Source organism: Alligator sinensis, unplaced genomic scaffold, assembly GCF_000455745.1.
Source record: "Alligator sinensis unplaced genomic scaffold, ASM45574v1 scaffold872_2, whole genome shotgun sequence".
Classification (NCBI taxonomy): Eukaryota; Metazoa; Chordata; order Crocodylia; family Alligatoridae; genus Alligator; species Alligator sinensis.
In genome coordinates this window covers 1,768,194-1,794,054 of record NW_005842132.1, presented here as the reverse complement: position 1 = coordinate 1,794,054, position 25,861 = coordinate 1,768,194, and the positions used below count along the sequence as shown (strand labels likewise).

At 49.5% G+C, this 25,861-nt stretch overlaps 1 protein-coding gene across 3 annotated transcripts in view; it reads left to right on the top strand.

The window, feature by feature from the left end:
• Positions 1-25,861, top strand: part of GRM4 (glutamate metabotropic receptor 4) — a 219,690-nt gene that overhangs the window by 183,926 nt on the left and 9,903 nt on the right. For all 3 annotated transcript variants that reach the window (XM_006025095.3, XM_006025093.3, XM_006025094.3), the window contains 3 exons: positions 1,925-2,061; positions 5,442-6,377; positions 22,119-22,365. In XM_006025095.3, the coding sequence (XP_006025157.1) occupies positions 1,925-2,061; positions 5,442-6,377; positions 22,119-22,365 (1,320 nt within the window). The remainder of the gene's footprint in view (positions 1-1,924; positions 2,062-5,441; positions 6,378-22,118; positions 22,366-25,861) is intronic.

Here is a 25,861-nt window from a genome sequence, read left to right as displayed (position 1 = left end):
GAGGGAAAGCTCAGGTACAGGTTAGGTGTGTATGTGTGTGTGTGTGTGGGGGGGTGCTTAGGTTGTTTCGCATGCAGCAAGGAGAAGCTCTCTGGAAACGGATTATCAGGGCCAAGCCAGCCATGCCTCTGGCCGTCCACACTTCAGGAGGCTTTGCTCTGTCCGGGTCTGAATCGAACCCTGCTGCTTTTACATCTGAAGGGGCTCGGTGGTGCAGTGAGTTAATTCCTTCCCCCATGGCAAACCAGCCTGGGTTCACAGGGTGCCCCAGGTCATGCAGGTGGAAGGAGTTTGGTGCTGTTGTCTAACTCCCTTGTCTTTGCCAGCCCATAGACCAAGCTCACTGCCTTGCAAGTGGCATGTGCTCAGCAGAGGCTGCTGCAGACCTGTCCAGTATGAAAGACCTTTGCAGCTTTGGGAGAGCACAGAGTGGGTCTAGGTCTGGGGCAGGGGTGGACACCTCAGCACTTGTCTGCACTAGGTCAGTCCTTAATGAGGGTTGTTGCAGAGCTGTGAGAGGTCCAGACCTGGAACAGGAGAAGGTGCTGCAGGCCAAGGTTGAGGTAGATCCCCAGGCCTTGTGGGGCAGCCTGTGACTGCAGCAGCAAGGCACGCTGTGTGCCAGGTTTGAGGTGTGAATCTGTGCTGAGAAATCCCCCATGGCACTTCCCTGGGCTAAGCCTGCCAAGAGCCACTGCCTGTAGCCGGCAATTTTATGAAGTCCACGTTTGTCCGGGCTGCATATAAATGTGAGGTGCCGCGTCGCTGTTTCCCTCTGTGAGCTGCATAACTGAATGCTGAGAGGAGATTACTGTTCCCACCGAATGAACAATGTTGCATCATGATGTACTGCTGCTCTGCATGGATTTATTGTTCAGTGCTTTAGGAAAGAGACACCAAGATTTTGGCTGGTGTTGTGAGGGCGTACGGGCCACTAGGGGACAGGAGGGAGACCTGCTGAGCATCTTTGAAATCAGCTGCACATGGGAAACTGAACAGCTCAGATAAATGACAAGTCTAAGGGCTGGTTTCGACATGGGAGCATGTTAGTTTTGCTGGTGTCTCCGCTAGCTATGCCTTCTTTCTCCATCTCCATCATTTCTCGCTCCTTTATCTCTGCCGTCTCTTTCGCTCACTAATGATGTCTCAGCTTGACTTCCTGGCCTCGCACCTTTTATAGCTGCTTACATCTGTGCAAAGTGAGTGTGAAACACTACCGCTAGAGCGGGTGGAGAATTCTGCAGTTTCTCTTCACACAGGGGTAAGGCTGTGGATTAGCATCACCTAAATTGAGCATTGGCAGTATGACTTAAGTCCTCTCTAAAAGCTAAGCACCGGTTAGTTAGTGGTTAGTGCTTTGCCGAATGGGGGTGTTTAAATACAGGCTGAATTAAGGCTTTAGAAGACTTTACTAGATTTGAGGCAAGGAAATCTCAGGCTCAGGTCTGTCCCAATGGCTATTGTTGCTCAGTAAAGAGTCATAGCGGCCGGCCCCAGGGATTCCAGAAATACCCATTGCTGCAATGTCCAAGCACAGGTAATGGGGATTTCTGTTTGAAAGAAATGAAATTTGTTTGGAGAATTGAAGGGGCTAGAGCCACAGTTGAGCTGATCTACCCTATCTGAGGTTCAGGCCAAATGAGTCTTTTGTTATCTTCATCCACATGAGCAAGGTGATTTTTTTCTGAGAGGTCAGTCATTGCCCTGACAGGTTTGCTAGGATGGGCTATTTTTTATCATAGTTATTGAGACCCAAAATGCTGTAAGGACCGTGGAAGATGGCAGCAATTTAAGGGCCTCTTGGAGTTAGTAGCAAAGAGCCCACTGACTTTATTGGATCCGGATTAGATTGTGCCAGATGGATTCAATGCAGGGTGCAGCAAAGTGCAGTGCCTTTGGATGCTAATCCCTTCCTGTCTTGCAGGCATTGCTGGGACCCCGGTGACGTTCAACGAGAATGGAGATGCACCTGGCCGTTATGACATCTACCAGTACCAGATCCGAAATTCCACCCCCGAGTACAAAGTCATTGGGCAGTGGAGCGATCACCTGCACTTAAATGTAAGACCTTGGACTGGTTTTGCATTTGCCTGTACAGTCAGTGGAGAGGCATCTGGCAAAGAGAGAGGCTAGCAGCTCTACAGCATTCCCTGGGCAGCATTGCCTCTGTGCTAATCTTAGAGAAATGACCTGGCAGCTGGTTTACAGGGGTTGGAAATCCCCAGTACCCAAATTGGCTGCACTAACTCGCTACTGTGGCCAACTAAGCTCTTCCCAACTTATGCGTGATACACTATTAGCTTTGGAAGGATGTAATGTGTTCTGCATTCATGGAACACCCTTGAGGAGTGTCGGACGCAAAGATAAGCACTCCTAGGTTAGGAAATGCCATAACTGAGGCTGCCCGCACAACCTCAGTTCAGCCTCCTTGTGTGTGTGCATTATGAAACAGTCTTTAATGACATGCTCACTCGTTGCTTTCTCCCTAGTACGTGAGTGTGTAATTAAAGGGCTCTATCCTAATACGTGTGCATGAGTGGCCCATTTAAGGTTGCACCAGTAACTTTGATTCCAGCATTTCCTAATGCTCGAGTTTCTGACTTCATGTGGATCATAGCAGGTTTTGGACGTAGGATTGTTTTATGTGCCATTTCCTGTTGGTTTTTTTTTTATGATTTAAAAGTAAGTGGCAAAAAACAAAACTCTCTCACAGGGCAACGTATGGAGATGCGCTGATGAGATGGACCCTTTAGAGCCACTGCTCAGACACTTGAGTGAATGGATGGACTGAGAGCAGTCAGGAGAGGTCAGCCCTTTTGTGTGCTGGCACGAGGAGGGAGCAGAACCCTTATCCAACAGGTTTCACAGACATTTGCTATAGCAGAGAAAGAGGCTGTGTGTGTGCATTTTTGGGTCCTTTTTGTAGGTGAATGTCCATTTGTTTTAGGTCCATTTTGGAGGCTCTGGAGGTGAGTGTGTTTGAAAGCCCATGGGCTCTTCTGACTATTCCCTTCTTGTGCAGCCCATTCTGCCTATCCAGCCAGACCCAGTTTTCTCCTTGCTCATCATCAGATCTGTGTCTCCCTCCCCCATCCTCACCCATCCCCTTTCCTGACCAGTCCCTTTGACTACTGTTGGACCCCAAATTTTTTCTTCCCATCTGTTATACTGCATTTTCAGTACCGGCTCTTGTATCCTCTGCATTCAGCCAAGATGCTTTCTCCTTCATGCTGCCAGGGCCCAACAGGGCTGTCATTGAGCACACAGGACAGACAGGATCCCTGCTCTCAGATCAGGACGTGGATACAACAGTCTGTGCAACTCAGAGTTGCAGTTGCAAGGGAAGCCCTGCTGCACTTGAAAGAAAAGTCCTGCAAGGAAAGCCAACTGGAGCACAGTCACTGCTCATGGCTAACCTCTCAGAAGTGTCTAGTGAGCCTGTTTGAATGGTAGTTTTTCAAAGGTTTATGAATCAACCAAATTTAGATGGGTTTTCATGGGGCAGCAAAAGGCACATCCCTGATGCAACAATGAGCCATTGGCCAAATTTCTAGTCTCTGCTCCAAAGCAATTGTTTGTCAAAGCATTTCAAAGAGGTCACTGGGGTTTTTTTTTTAACTCAGGCAAAAAAAAATAAAAAATCTTTTGTCTTTTGTCCTAGCTTTGCCCCTGAGCTTGGGGCTTTAAATTTTATTTTTTTTTAATCTCCCAGAGGCACTGTGTTTGCATTGGGTCAACAAACAGTCGCTGCTGAGCTTATCATTCTCTCTCTCTCATTTTCGTCCTTCCACTCCAGAGATAGCTGCAGCTCATCGATTCTAGAAATGGTCTTTGTACGTAGCAGTTTTGCACCTTAGCCTGGTTGGGTTGATGGTACTAAATAGGTACAAGGCACTGTGTTTCAGAAATAAGAAATAGCTTTTAGCCACAGCTCCATTTTTCCTCCTGTTCTTCCAATGCCAGAACGTCCAGCAACCCCATAAGTAGAAATCGGCAGAAAACAGTTCTCCCATCCCTTGAGAATTCTTGAAGTTTGCAAATTTTTCCTGTCCTGAATTGGGATGAAAAGTTGAAATCTCAAAATTGTTTACATAAAAAAAGCAATGGGATCAGCTCAGCTGAAAGACTTTGTTCTGATAACGGCAAATCATGTTGCTTTGATTTTGCCTTTTAAATGTGTGTTTTTTTTTTTTCAAGTTTTACCACCATTTAACTTGAAATTTGAAACAAAGAATAATTTCAAACTGGAAAGTGGAAATTTTCATTTAAAAAATGCCCAGATGGATCATTTGGACAATTTCAAGACTTGCATTGGAAAAAGAGTTGAACTCAACCTGGACCCAGTGTCTTGGTTTTGATAAATCGGCCTTTTTGTGATAAGTGGGTGGAGGATGGGGAGGGAATGCTTTATTTGAGAATTCCTGACCACCTCTTTTTGTGAGCCATTTTTGCTCTTACCACAGTATATTATCTCCCTCCTGAGCTCTTGGGCTCTTTCTTCATCTCTCAGCCCCTGCAGCATCCTGGTGAGTATCATGGAGGGTCAGAAACACCCTGCTCGATATGCGTGAATGAAAGGAAGAACAGTTGCATTTCAGATGCAGCAACACATAGTAGGAGCAACAGCCTTTTTACCAGCACCCATTCCCTTGGGAGTATTTCCCATGCCAAGCATTCAGATGCTACTCCCTCTAACAGCAACAGCCAGGTAGGAGCAACATAGCATCAGGCACTGTCATGTTGCTCCTCACAACCTTTGACTGTAGCCTGGTCCCCAGTGGTGGGTGCCAGTTCTCTAATGTGGCCACTCAGAACAGAAGATGCTTGAATCCTGCTGAAGGGTAGAAGGGCCTGCCTGGAGCCCAAGTCCCACTCCCAGTTAGGAGTCATATTAGTCCTGCAGTGACTCAGGAGATGGTTTGGACCTCAGACTTCTACGCTCTTGCGCATATTTATTTAAAGACAAGAGTAGAGGTTGATGCCAGGAGGTCAGTGCACCAGCATCATCCTTTTGGAGGCCTAGATTCTGATCGATCCCAGGCTGATGGTGGCATGAGTGTTGGGACATCATCTCTGCTCCCCAGTGCTTTCTTGATCCCATCATGACACCAGCCTGTGTTGGGAGAGGTGAAAGACTACTGGAGTGAGGCTGAGATGGGGATGGAGGGAAGGAAAGAGGTGCATCGAAGGAGCTTCATAGGAGGGGTGAGGGTAGGGCAGCAAGGGATGCTGCATGTGTGAAATGGGGGCACTGCTCCGGAGTAGGTGGGGAAGGGCTGCTGCAGTACAGTGTTGAAGAGCTGAAGGGGGATCCAGGTCAGGAGTATGATCACCCCCAGTGCTTCCCCATGCTGTGCCCAGAGCTGACTGGTGCACCAGGCCCTGGTGCCCTTGGTGAGGCACTTGTTGCTCAGCAAGGCGTCTCCTCTCTCCTTCTGCAGATAGAAAGCATGCACTGGCCTGGTGGAGGCAACCGGCTCCCATCTTCTATCTGCAGCCTGCCCTGCAAGCCAGGTGAGAGGAAGAAGCTAGTGAAGGGCATCCCCTGCTGCTGGCACTGCGAGCGCTGCGATGGGTACCAGTACCAGCTGGATGAGTTTCACTGCAAGATGTGCCGCTTCAGCGAGCGCCCCAATGAGAACCACACCAGCTGTGTCCCCATCCCCATCGTCAAGCTGGAGTGGAGCTCGCCCTGGGCTGTGGTGCCCGTCTTCATTGCCATCGTGGGCATCATCGCCACCCTCTTTGTGGTGGTGACCTTTGTGCGCTACAACGACACACCCATCGTCAAGGCCTCTGGGCGGGAGCTCAGCTACGTCCTGCTGACGGGCATCTTCCTTTGCTATGCCACCACCTTCCTGATGATCGCTGAGCCTGACCTGGGCACCTGCTCTCTGAGACGCATCTTCCTGGGGCTGGGCATGAGTGTCAGCTATGCTGCCCTGCTCACTAAGACCAATCGCATCTACCGCATCTTTGAGCAGGGCAAGAAGTCAGTCAGTGCCCCGCGCTTCATCAGCCCTGCCTCCCAACTGGTCATCACCTTCAGCCTCATCTCTCTGCAGCTGGTGGGGGTTTGCATCTGGTTCATTGTGGACCCTTCTCACTCCATCATTGACTATGAGGACCAGCGGACTACGAACCCCCACTTTGCCCGGGGCATCCTCAAGTGTGACATTTCTGACCTGTCCCTCATCTGTTTGCTTGGGTACAGCATGCTCCTCATGGTGACCTGCACTGTGTATGCTATTAAGACCCGCGGGGTCCCGGAGACCTTTAACGAAGCCAAACCCATCGGGTTCACCATGTACACTACCTGCATCGTCTGGTTAGCCTTCATTCCCATATTTTTTGGGACATCACAGTCAGCAGAAAAGGTAAGGGAGGGAGAGCTGTTGGGTGCGGTTCGTGACTGGCACCCTTCATTTGTTGGAAGGTGGGGAAGGAGGGGTCCTGAGTGAGGTGCAGGGATTCTGTATGACCCTACTGGATTCCCATAGGGAATGGGGCCTGCTTGACTGGATGCATCTGGTGCCCCTCCACCTCCATCTTCATCAGTTCCCTCTGTTTTTCCTGTTTCCTCTTGGCCCCTTCTCTGTCTGTCTCTTTTGTTCCTGCTTTCTCATGCCCTGCCTTCCCTTACTTTTCCACAGGTTTGGATGTGACTGATGCTAGCTCTGAACGTACAGACAAAATGATGTGGTGTCCCTAGATACTCCCCCTAGATACTCGATATGCCCATAAGAGAGTCCTTCTCTCCATCTTTCCCAAGATCAGCCAGAGCTAAAGGGCCAGTGGTATAATAGACTCCTGTCCTTTATGGACTGGGCTCACAGGGCTTTACCTCATTGCTTCATTCGCCTCCCTCCTACTTCAACTACAGATTAAAATCCTGATCCTATGAGGCACTGAGACCCTGGGGGCCTCTTAAAGGTGATGCAGCCTCTTCAGGACTGCTGTTAATGTCTCGGGAGCCGAGAAACGGGATGTGCACATCACCTGCTATTCCCAAGACACTGAAGCTGTGAGCAGAGGCTGCAGGTGGTGGGTGTCATGCTTTTAAATGCACTTTGGCCACCCATAATTGCCTCAGCAGCTAGTGTAATGGTTTTCCTGGAAACACAGCTAACCTCAGGGAGTTCTTCTGGGAACCAAAAGGTAAATCCTTTCCCATTTGGCCGGCACTTTGCTTGGCCGAGGTTGGCCCAGAGGTGAATTATGTTCTGATTGCACAAAGGGGCCCTGAAAATAGGCTGCTTCTTGAGTAGAAGGACTCTTCCGGCTTTCTCCAGTGCAAGGCCAGAAACCGGTGGAGGAGTCCTGGTTTCAGCTGGTCCTGAAAGGGAAGTGTCCGTGGTGCTGTAGCCACCACTATGGCTGACAGACCCTCTGCAGACGGGCCCTCAGACCCTGATTTCCCCTTTTCATGCTTGCCAAGTGTGAAGTCCTGAGCTCCTCTTCACAGCTGTCTAACTGCACTGCTGTTATTTGTACGCTGGTGGGACTGGAGGACCAAGCTGAGACCAGGGCCCAACTGTACCGGGAGCTGCACAGGCCCGTCGGTAGGGACTATTTCTCCATGATCATCTAACTAGTTAAGATAGACAGTAGCAGAGTTGTTTTCCCCATTTTACAAATGGGGAATTAAAGCCCCAAGAGATGAGGGACTCAAGCCACCAAGGGTATTTAGGCACCTAACTCCTATTGGAATCGATGAGAGCTTGGCTCCTAAGGCCTTTGGATCTGGGCCTACCTGACTTGCCTGAGGTCCCCAAACAGGAGCTAAACTGGGTGTACAGCCCCGTGGCTGCAGCACAAAGATGGTCCTGTTCTTGGTGGCTTCCTTGTCCTGTTCTGCATCCATTCATCATCGCCTTTGCAGTCCCCACATCAGTGCAACACCTTCCCTGCCTAACTTGCTGGGTATTTTTGAGGCATGTGAAGTGCAGGAAGTCTGCCTTGGCTTTATCCATTCAATATGAATAAACAGAGGCCTCTAGAGGCTGCTGATCATGTGCCTTTCCTCCATGCAAAACTGGTCTCCTAAAGAAAAGTTGTACATATGGGAACACTCACTGTGTTACCAGCATGAGACATCTGGGGAGAGAGACAAGGAGGGAGAGAAAAACAACCCCTCAAAGCTTCCCCTCACTCACTGAACTGTGCTGTTCAGTGCTGCTCCTCACTCGATTACTATGTTGCTGTGATTTTAATTAACACCTGCGTGTTTTGGCAACACAAGCTTCTATGACAAATTCCCCTGCTTGCCTGCGAGGGGAAAGATGGCACAACGTGCAGCAGGGAGCAGGGCGGGTGAAAAATGCAATCCATCTCTCTTGGGTCTTGTCAGCAGCAAATTAGGTGGTCTGAGACTGCAATCTGTTAAGCAATGTGATGTTAAGACTCTGCAGTCAGTGGAGATGGGGTAAGCTTAGGCCAGACCCTTGTCTGTAATACAGAGAGACCAGCATTGGGAAAGGTGGAGTCTAGTGAGTGGGGATTATGGAGAGTCTCACTACCTGCAGAAGGGGTGTGCAGTTTCATGTCTTTCCTTCCATTCATCTTCTTGGGGAGATATTCAAGCCTGGTTGCTCAGTGTTAGCTTCAACTCCACGAAGCACTGCAGGATGCAGCCTGTGCGTATTAATGTCTGAGCCACTTGATTGCAGGCGGGGACTTGGAAAGAGGCACTGATCAGCTTTCACTGCACCCTCCATATCCATAACATTGGAAACGGAGACTTCTCCCCTGTGGATTTCCAATTGCTGAGTGCCTATTATCTTTTAGGAGTGTCACTATGTCAGTAGTACAGAAGAGAAATATTTCCAAAAGGGAAAATGAGAACTCTATCTATCTATCTATCTATCTATCTATCTATCTATCTAGCTATCTATCTATCTATCTATCTATCTATCTATCTATCTACCAACTAGTAATATTGACTTTTTCAAAGGAATCTCATCTGTAAGAAGCCCAGGTTGTAATCAAGAGAATCATGAATTTCTAAACAAAAGCTCCATATGAATAGGTATGTCCAAAATCCCTAGTAAAAAAGTCCAGTCGCAAAGCAGCTAGGTTAAAATATCTTGCCCTCCCTCACCTGGCTTATGCTTTATATAGATGAGTCTTTGCACTGTTGCTCTGGTGAAATTCGTGGCCAACTGCCTGTTCCCCATCTTGCTTCCTTCCCGGTGGGGTGCTATCTTGGACTCCCTCTTCAGGAGTGGGAAGCTGAGTTGAGTTTGGCTTCTGCACAGTGCCTGGCATACTTGATGATATCTCAAGGCACTTGTGTAGTGATGAGGTGCAGTAGATAAGTTTAGGATTACAGGTGTGATGGGCAGCCAGCCCTTCTTTTCACACACCTGCCAGAGGCCACCCTAGCTGGCACCCTCGTGTATCTCCTTGTTTTCCCACTTCTCTCCAGCCATGCTCCTCTTTCCTTCTTCTGTCTCTGGAGGTCTTTTGAAAGTGCTGCAAAGGTCTTCCAGGGCTGTGACACCAGGTCTTGCAAAGCAGTCTGCAGGTGCTTCCTCATGATTGCCAGGACTAGGCCAGAGGGGAGTCTATGTTCATCTAGAGTGGCTCTTCATATCAAAGAGGTGTCAGAGCAGGTACTTGAGTTTGCCTCAGCACTGCCTACACCCATGCTGCTATGACTGGATAGTGCTAGTACAGGTAGACATGGCACCTGTGATGCTCTTTGTGGCAGATGCTTTGAAAGTTTGGGGGTTCGAACTGCTCACATTTTAAGGCAGGAATGTTGGCTGAGGATAATGGGCTTTTCCCTGGAGTCCTTCAGGAAAGTGCTCTGAAATCGTGGGTATAGATCCTGGGGAAGGGATGTCTGGTTTACCACCCATCCTCACGGCTCCCATCAGGCTCCTGTGCTATCAGCACTGGAGATGAACCCAAGTCCTGACACATGTCTTATACCTTGGACCAACCTCCTGTTCTGGAGATGAGGTTGCAACCAAGTCAAACAGCTTGGGCTGAAAGCAGGAAGGAGAATTAAAGAAAATAAATAGAGCCTTCAGTAGCATTTCCATTTTGATGAGATGGCAGGGGAGATACTAACAAGAAAGCAGGTTTCTTAAGAAATTATTGCAAAACAAAAGCTCCCTTAAAGCTGCCTTAATGTGTTCGGCATACTGTGGGTAATAAAGATGGAAATGATAATGATTGTAGATTATGCGCAAGGTTGCTCACCTCTTCACTGCAGCTTGTCATGGGATAATTTAGGGCTGCCAAAAGCTGGCTGTCAAGTAGCAGTTCAACAATGAGTCTTGCCTCACATTGGGGGCTTGGAATATTCAAGACTCCTCTACTATTAGGCTGCTAACAAGCTGATTAGAGGTTGGGAAAGTGATGTTCCCAACTCCCTTTGGAAGCAAGACAATCATCCTTCTCATCAAAGCATCCTCACTTCCTTCACGTCCACTGATCAGGAATGGAGCAATGTCATGGCGCTCCCTTTCTAGGGACAGGATCGTTTGCATGGTAGTGAGACACACCTGCTTGGTCTAGCTGATCTGCAGATGCTCAAAGGCAAGCAACCTTCTGCTGACATGAGGGAAAGGCATCAAGGCTGAAGTATCAAAGGAGATGAAGAGGGTTCAGTGCTCAGTGTCTGAAGCATTTAGTGTCCATCAGAAAGCCCCTGTTAGGAGCTGGTTTGAACAGGTTCATATTGCCCTCCACTAAATTGTGTGCATGTAGGCCAAAGAAGGAGCTGGGATTCAGTTGACTACTTCAGCTAAAGCCCTTGGGATTTGGGATCTCAGTATTTCCAAGCATCCCAGAGACCTCATTCTCCACTTCCACTAACATCACCTGACTGACTCCTGAGTTACCAATGTAATTTCTGGGGAAACAGGGCCTGGGTCTCTTTGGCATGCAGTTGTGCGTACAAGGCTTGCACAGGACTGTCTTTGGCATGCTCGTCTAATGTTCCTAGAACCAGAAAGAGCAGAGGCAAAACATGTTAATCCAGCATTATCCTTCTTCTCAGAGCTGGTTTGGAGGCCTGCTCAAATGTTGAGGGAAGGGAGAGGAGTTGTGCTCAATGCACGTTGTGTTTTAACACTTACATTGTTGTATTCTTAAATGTATGTCTACCTAACAGCTCAGGAACTGGAGCCTGCTTTTGGCTGCAGCAGGCAGCTCTCCACTCAGTTCTGCACCCACAGAGCCCAGCCACTGTAGGTAGCAATAGCAGCTGGTCCATACAACCAAGTCACCCTGCCTACCTCTGTGGTTATAGGCCTCAGCCAGGTGGACACAATAAACCTTGCTGTCCTGAGAGAAAAAATACTCCTTCAGTCCTTGGCACCCTCTGGTTGGTGTTGACAGCATGCCTACAGGCTAGTAGGGTTTTTTTGCAGAAGGAGCAGGGAGAAAGGATAACCTTGTAGCTCTGGCACTACTCTGGGACTTGGGAGAGAGCTTCTTAACTCTGCCATGCGAACTTGAGCAATTAATTTCCGTTCGTTTCCCTTCCCTGCCTCGGGGTAATAATCCTTCTTATATCTCTTAGGTTTGATCATAAACCTCTTAGGTACCTGACTTAAAGGGTCTTGCTCTTCCACTAAACGTTAAACTGATAGCCAGACTTGGGGGTCAGGGAGGATTTTTCCCCCCAGCTCAGACTGCCAAGGGTATCAGGGCTTGGGGAGGGGCTTCCCTTTGTAGCTTGAGGCATGGCCCCCTTCTTCAGCACATATTAACCAATTATTCCTCTGCCTTTGCAGATCCCTCATGTCCGCTGTTTCTGACCTGTGGCACATTGCAAGGTGTGTTTGGTTCTGCAATGTGCTGTGTGGTCATGGCATGTGCGGGGCAGAGTAGATGATCTTTAGGACTTAAGATCCTTGGTTGTCTGTGAACTCAAGGAACTGACCTTAATGGCTGGAGAGGCCCCTCCTGTCTTCTTTTCGTACAGACTAGAGGGGCAAGGAGCGTCTCTGACCGTGGGCTTGTGGGTGTAGTGTCTAACACAATGGGGTCCTGGCCTCAGGGAAGGCCTGTAGGCACTACCAAGGGCATCCTAGATCTAACTTTGCTCCCTTAACATGGCTTCATTTAGAGTGTGTCTGCATACACATATGTGTGCATGAGTATATACACACGGACACACACACACACACACACTATTTTGCTGCCAAGGGCTGAGATCACACCCAAGATGTTTCCTCCGAACGTCTATGCCCAAGTCCCATCTGAGCTGCATGAGCAAGCCCGGCTCATTGTTTTCTCCGGGAGGAGTCAGATAAGATCTGTTTGATGGGTTTTTTTCCCCTTACCTTGTGTCTACAACTTTTCATGAAGGTGGCACATTATTTTTATAACAAGTCCCCCAAGCCCTTTCTTTAAGGAGCCTCTTATCCCTGCAGATCCCGGAGGATTACAGAAATAGCAATAACAGAGGATCTAACGAAAGAGACGGTTTCCTGTGCTGATAAGGCAGAAGCTGAATTGTGGTGTCATTGTATATTCTTCTGTTTATCATGTTTGCTTTCACAGGGAGGAAGAGAGAGCGAGAGAAAGGGAAGAGAATAGATAACGACTGCTTGTTTGCTTAGTGAGAGCTGCTGGTGATGGTGAATCATGAGCAGGAGTCTTGAGTGGCTTGGTCTTGTCTTTTGAATCTGGTCCATGTGCTGAATGGGTGACTGCAGAGGGTGTGATGGTACAAGGGGTCTGATGGCCATGTGCCAAGGTCTAGGTGCCTAGTAGGAACTTAGATGTTTGTACTTTGCTTATCACTGCCCATATTCCCATGTGATCATCTACATATGAATGCTGACTCTGTGAATGGCTGGCTGCCTGACAGTTTTTGAAGCTGAACTAACACTGGCATATAGCAAGTGGATTAATGGCACTTGCAGTTATCCACGTAACAAGACTGCAGTATGCCCCACCCTGCCCCATGCCAGCCCACATTGCTTCTTATCTGGAAGGGATGCCATGCCAGGTTGGAGGAATACTTTGTTCATTGCTGGCAAGAGTGGGAGTTAACATCAATTATGATGGTGGCTTTTGTGAAGTGGCCACCTGTCCACTTCCAGCTGGCCTGAGAGCCACTGGCTTTGTTTCAGGCAAGGGATATGAAACATCCATCATGCCACTTGTGCCCTATGATAGGTGATGCTGCTGAAGCCAGGGAGGCTGCTGCAGGGAGAGAAACCTGCTCTTATGAGTAAAGGTTGGTGGGAGTGAGGCTCAAGATAAGCGCAAACAAGAGGAGAGGGTGCCACAGAGTGGGGTAGAGGAGAACAATGGCAATTATAATCAGCCGCATGCAAGCACCCAGGATGATTGGGCGGCTAAAAGCACTAATGTAATCCTTGGATATCTACCAGGGAAATACCCAGTTGGGGTTGGGAGGTTTTGCTGTCCTTTGTGTTTGCCTGTGGCATGACAACTACTGGAATAATGTGTGCAGTTCTGGTGTTTCCACTTCAAGGATGTTGGCAAATCAGAGAAATCTCATGAAGGAGCTACACGAAGGGTCAAAAGTCTGGAAAATAGGCCTTCTGGGCAGAGACTCCAGGAGCACCTTCTCTTTAGCTTAGGAAAAAGATGGGACAAGATGCGACTTTGATCTCAAGCCGGAAGTACAAAGCTCGGGATCCAAACTGTGATCATAAAGGCCTTGCCAGTCTGGCAGGCAGAAGTGTAACAAGATCCACTGGCTGTACGTCAAAGTGAGGCATATTCAGGTTGGAAACAGGCTCAGATATTTTAATGGGCCTGGTAATTAACCATTGGAACAGCTTACCTAGGCTGGGGTGGATTCTCCATCACTAGTGATTCCTTATTCAGATTATTAAAAGCACTGGTTCAGTTAGTTTGAATGAATTTATTCAGGGGAGTTCCAGGGTTGGTGTTTGCAAGAAGTCAGGTCATATGATCACTGTGACCCCTTCTGGCCTTCAGATGTATAATACTGACCAAGGAGAGAGCGGTGTGATTTCACTTGGGGGTTGATCCAGACACTGAACCTGTTTGGAGTAGTGATCTTTGTTTTGCATATGTATAGTTAAGCCCTGGCCTCAAGACAAAATGTGGACAAACAGAGAGGGTAGAAGGATGGGCAGCTGTGGGGATGGGAGAGGCAAATGGATGGCAATAGGGCTGCATAAGAACCTAAACAGAATGGGTAATCACAATGATTTATCTCCATCCATAGCTCAGAGCATGTTAAAGGAAGCCTGAGCAATAATTCCAATTTTACAAAGCGATTTGCACCCTGTCACCCACCAGGTCAGCAATCAAATCGGAGACAGAACCCATGTCACTAGAGTCCCAGTCCAGAGCTCTGTCCACTAGGCAAGTGCTTACTGCAGAGGATGATGGTATATCCCAGGGTGGCAGACCACTTTAGGAAGCTGGGAGCACTGAATGGTGTCATAATCACACAAGGACAGGATTGACATACAAAGGTCTGTGGCCCTGGATGTATCCCTTAACTTTGGGTCACTCAGTTTGCCAGCGGGTCTAAGACCCTTGGGTAGACAGCCTTAGTGGTGCAGAGGTTCAAAGAAAATGAGTAGAGGCTTCTTTGCTGCTTAGTAGTATCATTTACATCCTATCTGCACCATTTACCGCTTATCTGAGCTGAGTATAATCGGTTTTGTTTGATGTCCTTCCAGCTGTCAGCACATGGCTCTCCAGAATGGGCACAGTGCTGTGGGATGGGTGAGTGAGAGAGCTGAGAAAGGGGACGCCTGGATTTGAACTGGGGAATTTCTAGGCCTGCAGTCAAATGCCCACTTCTGAGATGGTAATACTGTTTAGTGAATCACATTGTCAGAGTGCTTGACAAACATTAATCATTCAGCCTCAGTCCCCCCACAGCAGTTTGGCCAGTATCATCATCCCTATTTTATGGATGGGGAAACTGAGGCCGGGTGGGCAGTGACTTTTCCTTGGCTGTGCAATAAGCCAGGGGCAGAGCTGGCAATGGAGCCTTGGTCTCCTGATTGCCTGTCTCCTGCTCTAGCCCTTAGATGTGCTGCTTCTCCAGAGCAGAGATTTCCTCTGGGACTAGCCCTTCCCCAACTGCCTGGATCCTATAAAGGAGGGGACAGTGGTTGTTGTGACCCCCTGGTCCAGTTCCTGACTTGGTATGGATGGGCTGCCCTGTCTGCTGGCACTGGCACTGGTAGCCAGTAGGGTTGGCAGTCTTAGTGTCCCATGAGATTTGAGCTGCTCTTGGATTCCCAGGTGGGAACACTGGCACGTGGTGCAATTGCTTCATTGGCAGAGCTCACAACCTCACTAATCTCACTGCAATTTCCCACTCAGGCTGTATTTTTGCAAGGCTTTCTCCTCTGGGGTGCCCTTGAAAAGTGCCCCAAATGGCTCTGCCTTGCTCCAAATTCAGCAGCAGTACCTCTTCTCAGGACAGGGCTGAGTCACTGGGGACACAGCCTGCTGGTGCCCTGTCCTCTGTTTGCTTCCACATGCACTTCAGGGCCTTGGGTGTGATGGGGAAGGCCCCACAGCCATGGCTTCCTAGCACAGTGTAGCAGCTTGGACGGAGAATGAGGCAGCTCCGAGGCTAAGCGCAGACATTGGATTTCTCTTTTATTCTGGGCTCCTATGGACATACAAGCCCATTGTTCCACTTTAGGTACCCATGTAGTATGGAGATAACACTTTTCCCCAGGACAACTGGGGGCTAATTTAAATTAATTGCCATGCAGGCTGCATGTATAAATGACTGTTCTGCACCTGTTCTGATGCAAGCCAAAACTGGGAACAGCCAGACCCGGGATAAACCTGCCATCTGTTTTCAGCCTGAGTGAGCTGGCAGGGGTATGTTAGCCCTGGAAGGAGCACAGTGCTAATGCAGGCATGCTGCTTCCAGTGCTTGAGCTGCAGGGCACTGCACTATACTGTGCAGACTGGGATTGAAACAGGCCTTATTTCTCTGCTTGCATCAACAGTGGATAACAGAGAACTGGGGAAGCTAACTTTGAAAAACATCTCTGGCAAATTCCACCCAAGCAGCTATTAAGTAAGTGAAGTGGGCTCTTGAGTGAGAGACAATGTCCTGACGTGGCTAAGGGACAGGGAACAAAGGGTAGCAATAAATGGTCCATTTGCAGCCTGGCAAAAGGTTAACTGTGCAGTGCCCCCAGGTTCCTCGTTAGGTCCGGCGTTAATGTATTTTGTCCTTGATGTGGAAAAGGGGGTGAGCTGTGAGGTGATGCTCTTTTATTGAGGTTAGCCAAGGCAGGCAGCCTCACAGGGGCACAACAAAGCTAAGTGAATGGACAACATGACAGCCGGGGATGTTCGGTAGAGCCAGTGTCAAGGTTACCTGCGCCAGAGGGTAGAGGTTGAACTACTCGTGCACTTAGCTATGACCACTTGGGGGAAAGGACTTGAGCATTGCTGTGGGTAGCACAATGGAAACCTCTGCCCCGGGCCTGGTAGCGGTGAACCCAAGCAAATGAAGCGCTAGTTGATGGCTGAGATGGGAGATAAAATAACCCTGGCAATGCCATGATGCAGAATCCTTTGCATGGCCTCTCTGGGAATAGTGTGGCCAGCCTTGGTCACCCCGAGTAGAGAGCGAGAAAGACTCAACGACGCTGCACTGATTTACGCTGCCCGCGGATCTGAGTGGAGGGATTTGGACTGCAAGTGGAATTGACCGCTGCAGCATGCCAAGAACATAAGTGATTCTTTAATTAGAGCTTTAAAGTCCTTTCATTTTAGTAACCCCCAGGAGTTATCAGCAGGACGGGGAAGGGCATTATTTTGGACTGCATTCATCCCTGGCATTCCTTGCCATTGAGCTCCAGGGGAGATTTCATCAAGGATGAATTTGTTCCCAATGGACAGATTTTTGCTCTCAACTACTCTGATAGAAATCCGTTGGGTCTGATCCTCCTTTTGCTTTCACTGGTGTAAGTGAAAGTGGAGTTGATGGGGCTGGGTGGACTTAAATAGGAAGAATTGTCTTTGGTCTTAAGGGAATTGACCCAGATTTACCATGGGGAGGACTGGAAACCGAACAAGCCCTACTGTGTCACAGCATCAGCTGATGTAAATTAACTTATAGTAGCCAGGGATCCAGCCCCTTGACTACAGTGCGAATACTCAGTTTGCAGCAGTTGGGGGTGGAAGCTCATGGTGTCTGTCTTGCCAGCATCCCTTCAAAGCCACCGGCATGGCCCAGCCTCCCAGCTTCTGACTGGCAGCAGAATCATCCCTGATGTCCCCTATCCTTAGTGAAGCCAAATCACGTTTTTGTTTTCCTCTCCCTTGGCCTGTTGAATTAATTGCCACTCACAGCCCAACGTGTGCCTGGCATGTGGAGATAATGCTCCAATCATCTCGACATGGGTCCCCCTTTGTATGCGACACGGTTGGCAATTTGTACCACCCCGTTTCTCGCCTTGTTTGTGTTGGGGCTGCTTGCGTGTGGCACAGGGCAGCCGAGGACCACATGCATCACCCAGGCTCACCGGGATTCATCAGAGGCTGTGGATGTTGCTTGCAGTGTCAGGAAATTGCTCGCATATCTTGCTCCTCTGAGTGCCTGGCTTAGCTCTTGCATCTATGAATGCACAGCATATGCTCTACCGCTTGCCTCCCCTGCCAGACTGTGCGTTGGCCTTCCTTTGCCCCTAAACTTTGCTGCCCTTGTAAGCCTCTGTGCCCAACCTTTATTACATTAACTCGGCATGATCCAGAGCCTGTTGAAAGACTAGGGGAGCCATTTCTCTCACTGAGCTTTGGATCAGGTCTGTGCTGCGTGCTGCTGAGTTTGAACAACATGTTTCACTGGTGGCTGGAGCATTTTCCAGACATCCAACAAGCTCCAACCTAGCTCTGAAGTCCCTGTCTCGATGGGTTAGGGTCTGGACAGGGGAACCAAACTTCTCATTCCCTTTTCTTACATGGGCAGGGTGGCCTTGTGGTTTTTGGGTATGCCCCATTAATTCTGAGCAGAAAGCTGGGTCTGCTTTGGGTAACAGAAAGGACTGAATGTGTCTGTGTTGAACCCCCAGTGGACATGGTCTGCAAAAGCCAGGATGAAACTCAACAGTCAGCTCTGATCTGGATTAGAGCAGCAAGGGGAGGTGCATTGGCGGAGCTGTATGTAGTGCAGATGCTCAAGGCTGGAGCAGCCAGGAGCACTGGGAGCAGGCTTGAGGAGCTGACTGACAGTGGTGGGGAGGACATCCCAGGACTGTGGTCACAAGAGATCAGCAGAAATGGGCAGAGGGGGAGCTTGTATAGGACCTGCCTGTTTCTAACCTCCAGTGTTACCCATCTTCACCCAACACCCAGAGTCTAGGGCACAGGTGGGGGTGGATGTGCAGACAGGAACTGTTTGTGCCTCCACCCTGGTGCTTGTGCAGGGTCTGGGACCAGTGAGCAGTGCGAGGCAGTCAACGGCCATCACAGCAGCAGCTGTCTGGCAAAGGCAACTGCGTTGTCCTGAATGTGGAGTGGCAGGTTTGCTGTGCTCTGGCTCCTGGAGCACAATGAGGGCGGGGGGAGACTCCACCTGCGAAGCAGAAATGAAGCTCTGCTGATCTGCTGATGGACATGGAGTGAATCCTCTTTGAAAGGTGTCCACTGGGCACCCAGGGATGGTTACGGATGAGAGAGCTCCCAAAAGAAATGAGAGCTGATGGTCTGCCCCACGCCACGCCTGTCCAGACCTCAGCGATGCATGTCAGGAGCCTCACGCCAGCAGCAGGTCCCTCCCACTGACCCCTGCCAAGCTGTAGCATGGCTCAGTGGGGGATCGGTCTCCCTTAGGCTGCCACGCTCAGTCTGCAGGGCTCCTGCGTGCACTCAGCCAAGCTGCTCTTTTCCATGAAGAGAGAAGTCGAAAGGTTAGAGCAGAGCTCTGGGAACCAGGGCTCCTGCATCCTGCCCTCCCTCACTTTGGGCCCAGGCATATAACTCCCTTATTCTCAGGCCAAGCTTCATTCAAAGAGCTGCAAGAATGGGATCGTTATCATCTTAGGCATGGTCCTGGGAGCCTGATTTTTCCTGGTGGTGGGCATCTGCAAGCCTTTTTGATATAAATGGAGTCATCAGACACTGAGGACCTCTGAAGTCAGGCCCTTGGTTTCTCTGTGCTTCTGTGTTCCCCTTTGGCATTGGGTTGATGTGTTCGACCTTACAGAGGTGTCACAAAGCTTAGCTCACTCCACTCGCCGTGGGGAAGAGCACTGAGCTATGCTGGGAAGAAGGGCTCTTGCAGCAGGTCAGCAGTGTTTGCCTGAAATAGCCCCTGCTCTCTTATAGTAGGTGTGGACCTTGCTGGGAAAAGGGGCTGTGGGCTCTGTTGATCACTGAAGCAGAGGGGTTCAGTGTCCTGCCTGGGGATAAGAGATGTGGGACCAGCTGTCTGGCAAGAGAGGACCTCGGGTGTGTGGTGAGTGGGCCTGTGGGTGGATTCTTAGGATCACAAAAGCCTGGGAAGAATATCTGACTTGGTAGGATGCCATGAAGGCTCAGAAGCAGTGAAAATAGACCCCAGGTACCTCAGGCTGGGCTTTCAAGATAGCTCTGATCAGTGGTCACTTTTGTAGCATTTGCCCCAAATGCCTGTCTGAGTCTTACGCAGCGCCCAAGTCCCTGGGTTGTTTCATCTTTGCCACCAGCCGCCTTCCCCCTGGCAGATCTGGTCATGGGCGGGTGAGAGCAGTGACCAGAAATGCGTGAACAGTGGTGGCTGGATGGGCCCCAGTTGGAAAAGAGTTGACGATCTCTGCCCTGCTCCTAGTTTATTGCCTCTGTGACCAGTTAAAACTCAAGGAGGGAGGTTATCTGCACAGGTGTACCCAGGGCTTCTCATTTGCAGAGCAGGGAGTCGAAGTGACTTGCCCAGGATCATACTGGATGGTCTGTGGCAGAACAAACACCAGATCCCCTTGGCCTGAGTCCCAGATCAGCACCCTCACTCCAGCCTTCCCTTCTTTTCAAATGGGATCATGGCCTCGAAGCGCCATCATCCCTTGCTCCTTGTGTCAGCACTAAAATCCATGGGAGGATTGACCAAAAAACCGGCCTCCTGCTGCAGCTGAGCCAGAAGCTGCCCTGAGCCTGGTCTAAATCCTGGTTAGCAATGTGTACAACAGAGTGGGAGTCTGAGCCCAGCTGGGGAAGACCAACTAAAACCTGGAGCCTGCTTCAAATCTAGAATCTGTGGTCCGGGGTGGGGTGACAACTAAGTGTTGGGGGGTGGGTGGGGATATATGGAAGATGGGGACCTGAACCGTGAGGGGGACCCTTAATTAAGGGTCCTGAGGGGCTGCCTGGCCCCTCCCCCTGGCTGCAATAGGACGAGGGCCGGCGCGTCGCCATCTGATTGACATGTTCCCAGCTCGGGAGGCGCCTGCCAAGTGCTTTCCGTAGAAAAATGGATTATTTTACAGTCAGATTAATGGGCTTTCATTTTGCAAAACATCTGTCACCGTTAGTCCTGGACAGTGAGCGTGAAATTAGTTTTGACTGCAGAAAGGCTACGTCGGTGTGTAATATGTGACTAACATCCCAACGGCCTAGGGAGCAAGCTGGGGAATGAGAATTACCTGTCAAGGGAACATGGGGCTGCGTCCCCACGTGTCGGGCGGAGGGGTGGGGTGCGCGCCGCGCATCTCTGGTTGCGTCTCTGCGGCATGGCCATTGTGGCAATGGCCGAGCCCCCTTTGCCAGTGACATCTGCACGTAGAGGGTGGAGAGGAAAGGCTGAGCAGAGGAGGACTCTATGTCTCAAGAGACTCTGAGGCTGTCCCTGTGCTGCGTGTGCTGCTGACATCTCGATGGGTTTGCTGGTGAAAGCAGCGCTGACGCTGAGTGGGGAGTGGCTTGCCAGCAGTCACGCAGCCTCTCAGCAGCACGGGACTGATCTCTGGAGTCCCGACTGTTACAATGGTTGCTAGAGCGTGGGTTTCTCAATGCTGTGCAAAGGGATGGGCTGCTTGCTCCCACATGGGCCCCACGGAGGAGGCCAGGTGTCCTCCAGCACTTTACACTGCACGTGGAGCATCTCCCTGCCCAAACTTTCCCGCATTGATTTTGCTCCCATCTCCCACTCAGTGCCAGGTGCTCGCTGAACTCAATTATCCACCCCCATGCTGGTTTGCTTGCGTACTCACAGCTAAGCCACGTGGAGCGGGGATTCCTCCTCCACACTCGCCTGGTGCAGCAAATCCGGTCTTGGGCACGCCAGCCTGCTGGGCAATGACACCAGTGCCTCCATCTATGTGCTAGCAGCACCCAGAGGACCCCAACCTCGCAGCCATGTCCACATGATTCTGACTCAACCAGTGAAGTGACTTTGGTGCTGGTCCCGTCCTGGTATAGTTATTCCTATGGCGATGCCATCATACTTACCCGCCCCCCTGGTAGAGCCCACTGCGGTCCCTAGGCCAATTGTATGGAATCTCAGATTGCAACCCAAGCGCTAACCCCTCCGCTCCTTTGTAGCAGAGACAGAAAATGAAATAACTGAGACATGCACAGCCAAAGGTAAAATGTCTGGCTGCCTGCTCTGCAGAAGTCAGAGGGTTTCATTTGGTAACAGCCTTTCCTTTTTAGGTATCAACTTTGGTTCAGGCTCAGTTCTGATGCCATCAGGACCATGTTGGGGTGGGATAGAGTTGGAGGTGCTTCCTGTACTGGATCTAATACCTGTCACAGTAGAGGTGTGTGGAGATGCACCAAAGAAGGATGGAGTAAGGGTCAAGGGTACTTCAGACAGCAGGGATCCTTCTTTGCTTGGTCTATTTCTTTTATTCACCATCCATCTATAAACCCCATATTTTCTGTATCCATTCATGCAAACAGACATTTATAATCCTTGTATCCACTCCATTGTTCTTTCATTTATCCTCCAGTTTCTCTTTGTGCATATTTCGCACGCCCATCGGCTCATCCATCCATGTTTCCAGCCATCACTTATCAATCCATCATCCTCTCATTTCCATTCATGGGTGCCACATGCCCCTTCTCTGTTCTCTTCTCTTCACTCCCAGCTGTTCCTTTTCAGGGCCCAGAGGCTGCAGGCAAAAGCAGATGAGAGCACATATGGGCCGGGGGTTGCAGTTCTGAGCTTGTTTCCTTGTGTCTTCCAGATGTACATCCAAACCACGACCCTGACCATCTCCGTGAGCCTGAGCGCCTCGGTCTCCCTGGGCATGCTCTACATGCCGAAGGTGTACATCATCCTCTTCCACCCTGAGCAGAATGTCCCAAAGCGCAAGCGCAGCCTCAAGGCAGTGGTGACGGCAGCCACCATGTCCAACAAGTTCTCTCAGAAGGGAAGTTTCCGCCCCAATGGAGAAGCCAAATCGGAACTGTGCGAAAATCTTGAAACACAAGGTAACGTCCCTCACCTGCATGGACCCACCTCAGTAGGGGGGGTATCTGCCTTGGCATGGACACTGTGGGCAGCAATCTGACTTGTGGAGCCAGGAAACCCGTGAGGTATTTCTGCAGTGGAGTTGCTTAACTTGCTGGTGCCTGTCTAGCTGTGTCGGCAGAGAGCTAGGGGTGTGCTGCAACCCCTGTTCAAGAGGCAAATTAGCCAGCAGTGAGCTCCATGTTGCCATGGCCACACTGCTACCAGTACCCAAGCTAGCTTGGATATCTCTACAGTCAGCAGAAGTCTCCTTAAGGTAGCCACATGCCTAGGTTTTGCCTCAGGGCCAGTGCTCTGACTGACAGTGTGGTGCTCAAGAAGCAGAAACACGTCAGGAAGTGTTGGCCGTGGGAGGATTCTGAGCCCTGAGAAGTGGGCCGATGCCTCCTCCTTTTAGCCCAGCAATGGTGGGTAATGGGATGTTGTGCCCTTGGCTTTAGTGAGATGAGTGTCAAGCCCTGCCTGTAGCAGATGGCCACTGACATCCAGGTGTAATGACCAAGGGACTGGCATAGTACCTGTGATTGTGGGCCTGATCCAGCTGCTACTTGGTCAACAAAAACCCCCTTGACTTCAGGGAGGCAGTTGGGTCAACAGGGATGAGAGCCAACCCGAAGTGGACCCCCAGAGCCCAGGGTGATGGCATCCACAGCCAGAAGTGGGATGGTCCTTTCAGTCTGGGGCCGTGTCCCCAACATCCAAGTGCAGGAACTGAGGCTGGGCTGGTCTCCAATGACTACCCCATTGCTGAGAAATGGTGTATTGCCTAGAAAACATAGTTTAGGTTTTAACAGTCTCCCCTCCTTCCTCCTGGCTCGCCTGGCCTGGCTGTGTGGGAAGTCGTAGTTTCATGTACTGCCTGCTGTGCTGGTAGAAAAGCCATCTAGCAAAACTGTTCTGGCATTTAGTTGCTGTGCATGGATTCAACTGTTTGTTTGCTTGCCCTCTGCACATATGACTGGCTTTTTTGAATGCTTCAGGAAGCACTTTTTTGGCCTAAAATCCCCGCGGGAACCCAGGTGACAAACACTGAGCTATAGAGGTCTCGGAAGAAGGAAAATCCTGGGGCTGAGGTTGTTCTTGTTTTATTGGGCAGCCAGACTGCCTGGACTTGATCCCCCGCTCTGGGACACAAGTGTGTAAGAGCAGGGGCTGTGTGCTCAGAGTCAGGACTCCTGGCTTAGAGCAATGATTGAGGACTCAGATTCCCTTCCTGACTCTGGGAGGGAAGTGGGCATCCAGTGGGTAAGAGCAGGGGAGCAGAAGTCAATTAGGATTCAATTCCTGCCTCTGCCATAGACTCTATTTGTGACCTGGGACCAGTGCCTTGCCCTGTGTCTGTCTCAGCTCCCTATCTGTAAAAGGGGGTCAGTTTATGGTACAGAATCAGGAAATAGAATAATAGAAAAATGAGGGTGGAAGGGACCTCAGGAAATCATCTAATTCAACCCCTTGCTCAAAGCAGGACCACCCCCAACTAGATCATACCAGCCAAGGCTTTGTCTAGTTGCGTCTTAAAAATCTCCAAGGATGGAGATCTCATCACCTCTCTGGGTAGCCTGTTCCAGTGTTTTACTGCCCTCCTAGTGAGAAAATTCATCCTAATATCCAACCTAAACTTCCCTTGCTGCAACTTGAGCCCATTGCTCCAACTTGAGCCCATTGCTCCTTGTTCTGTCTTCTGCCACCGCTGAGAACAGTCTAGCTCCATCCTCTTTGGAAATACCCATCAGGGAGTTAAAGATTGCTATTATGAATGTTTATGAATAATTTATGAATAATTTGATAGGCGCTCAGATTACATAGTGCAAGGCAACAATGGATATAAGTGCACATTTCACTTTTGTTCTTTTAGAGCTGAAATGGCTGGGTCTGCTAAGCTAGCATCTATTCCGGGATATGCTCTGTGTGACTCTGTGGGTCTAAGTCAGCCACAATTTTTGGACAAGTGTCACCAAGCCGCAGGTGCTAGAGATGGAGAAGCCTTCTTGGAACATCCGGTTTATGTTTCTGCGGCCGCCACAACTCTGTTCCCACGTCACAAAAGCCACGGCCATAACTGGTCCTAACTCATTCCTTTCGTGGGTGATCTAGCAGGGATGTCTACTGCTGAGTGAGCCATAGGGACTGAAAGCTGGGTTTCTTCCAGCTGGGGAGTGAGGCTCATTGGTGATGCAGTGTCAACCTGTCCTGCAGCCTGCCCAGATTGTAGTTATAATTTATAAGCCCTGTGCAGGTAGCTGGGTTTTTATAGTTCACCTGAATTCCTCAAAAATCTCTTAAAAAAAAAAAAATCATTGTAATTGCTGGGAAGCCAAAGAAATACCCATTTCGATCTTGAATGTTTTTTATTTCTTTGCAAATTCACTGTAAATGTCAAAGTGATGTTATTTTGAATCAAAACAACCCAAATGTTTTGATTTTTTTCCTAGCTGCTGCTTCTCTCTCTCTTGTTGGTTTTTTTTTGTTTTGTTTTGTTTTTTTGTAGGCTCTCTTTCACCAGAAGTGATTCGATGAGTTTGAAACAAATCCACGCGGTGTTTCCGTCAGCCCCAACCTGCGTTTTTCAAGTTAAAAATCTCTCCCAGTCATAGGAGTTCTCCTTGCATGGTTCCAGTTTCCAGGGCTGGGAATCCAGCGCTAACCCCTCTGCATATCAGATTGTAACAGGTTCCTGGTGGGCTTTGTGCTGGAGTCCTGCAGGGTGGGCGGAGTGAATCGACTTCACAAAGCGGAGAAGGGAAGCTATGTAGCAGTTGAAACAGCAAGCCTGACTCTCCAGGCTCTGTAATAATTCCTCCTTGTACATCACTCCCTTGTGGATTGCCATTTCCATGTGCTGTGATAATGACTGCAAAGCCTTCCACCTGCAAAAACTCAGGCAGGCGCTTATATTTAAGCACACGTGTGAAGTTGGGGGCATTATGTGCTTAAAGTTAAGCATGTGCCTAAATCTTTGCAGGATCAGCATCTAAGAAACACAGTAGGAATTGATTGGTTTTCCTTACACTCTCCTAGATCTCAAGTTTGGGACTTATTGGTGATATTTTGAGAATTCATCTTTCCAGCTAAGCTGTGAATTGTATGTGGTTTCTGATATCTATATGTTTCCCATACCTCACCATATTATATATTTTCCATCAACTTGCTGTCTGTCTCACCTGCTGTGTATTGCTCATAGGTTTATAGTGTTACTGTATTTCCCTGTATGCGACATGCCCATAAGCACTTTGTTTTTGAAAGGCAAAATGATGAAAAAAAAAAAAGATCTTTCCTTGTAGCAAATAACTAAGTGACAGCAGCTAGGGAGCTGAACTTGCTTATTGTTCTGATCCTTATGAATCATATGCACTTGGTGTTGCCTTCAGTTGCTAGAAGCTAAAGCAGCAGAAACTGTTCTTACCATATTTCCTTGCTTATAAAGTGTACCCCAGTTTCTGGTAGGTACTTTTTTGG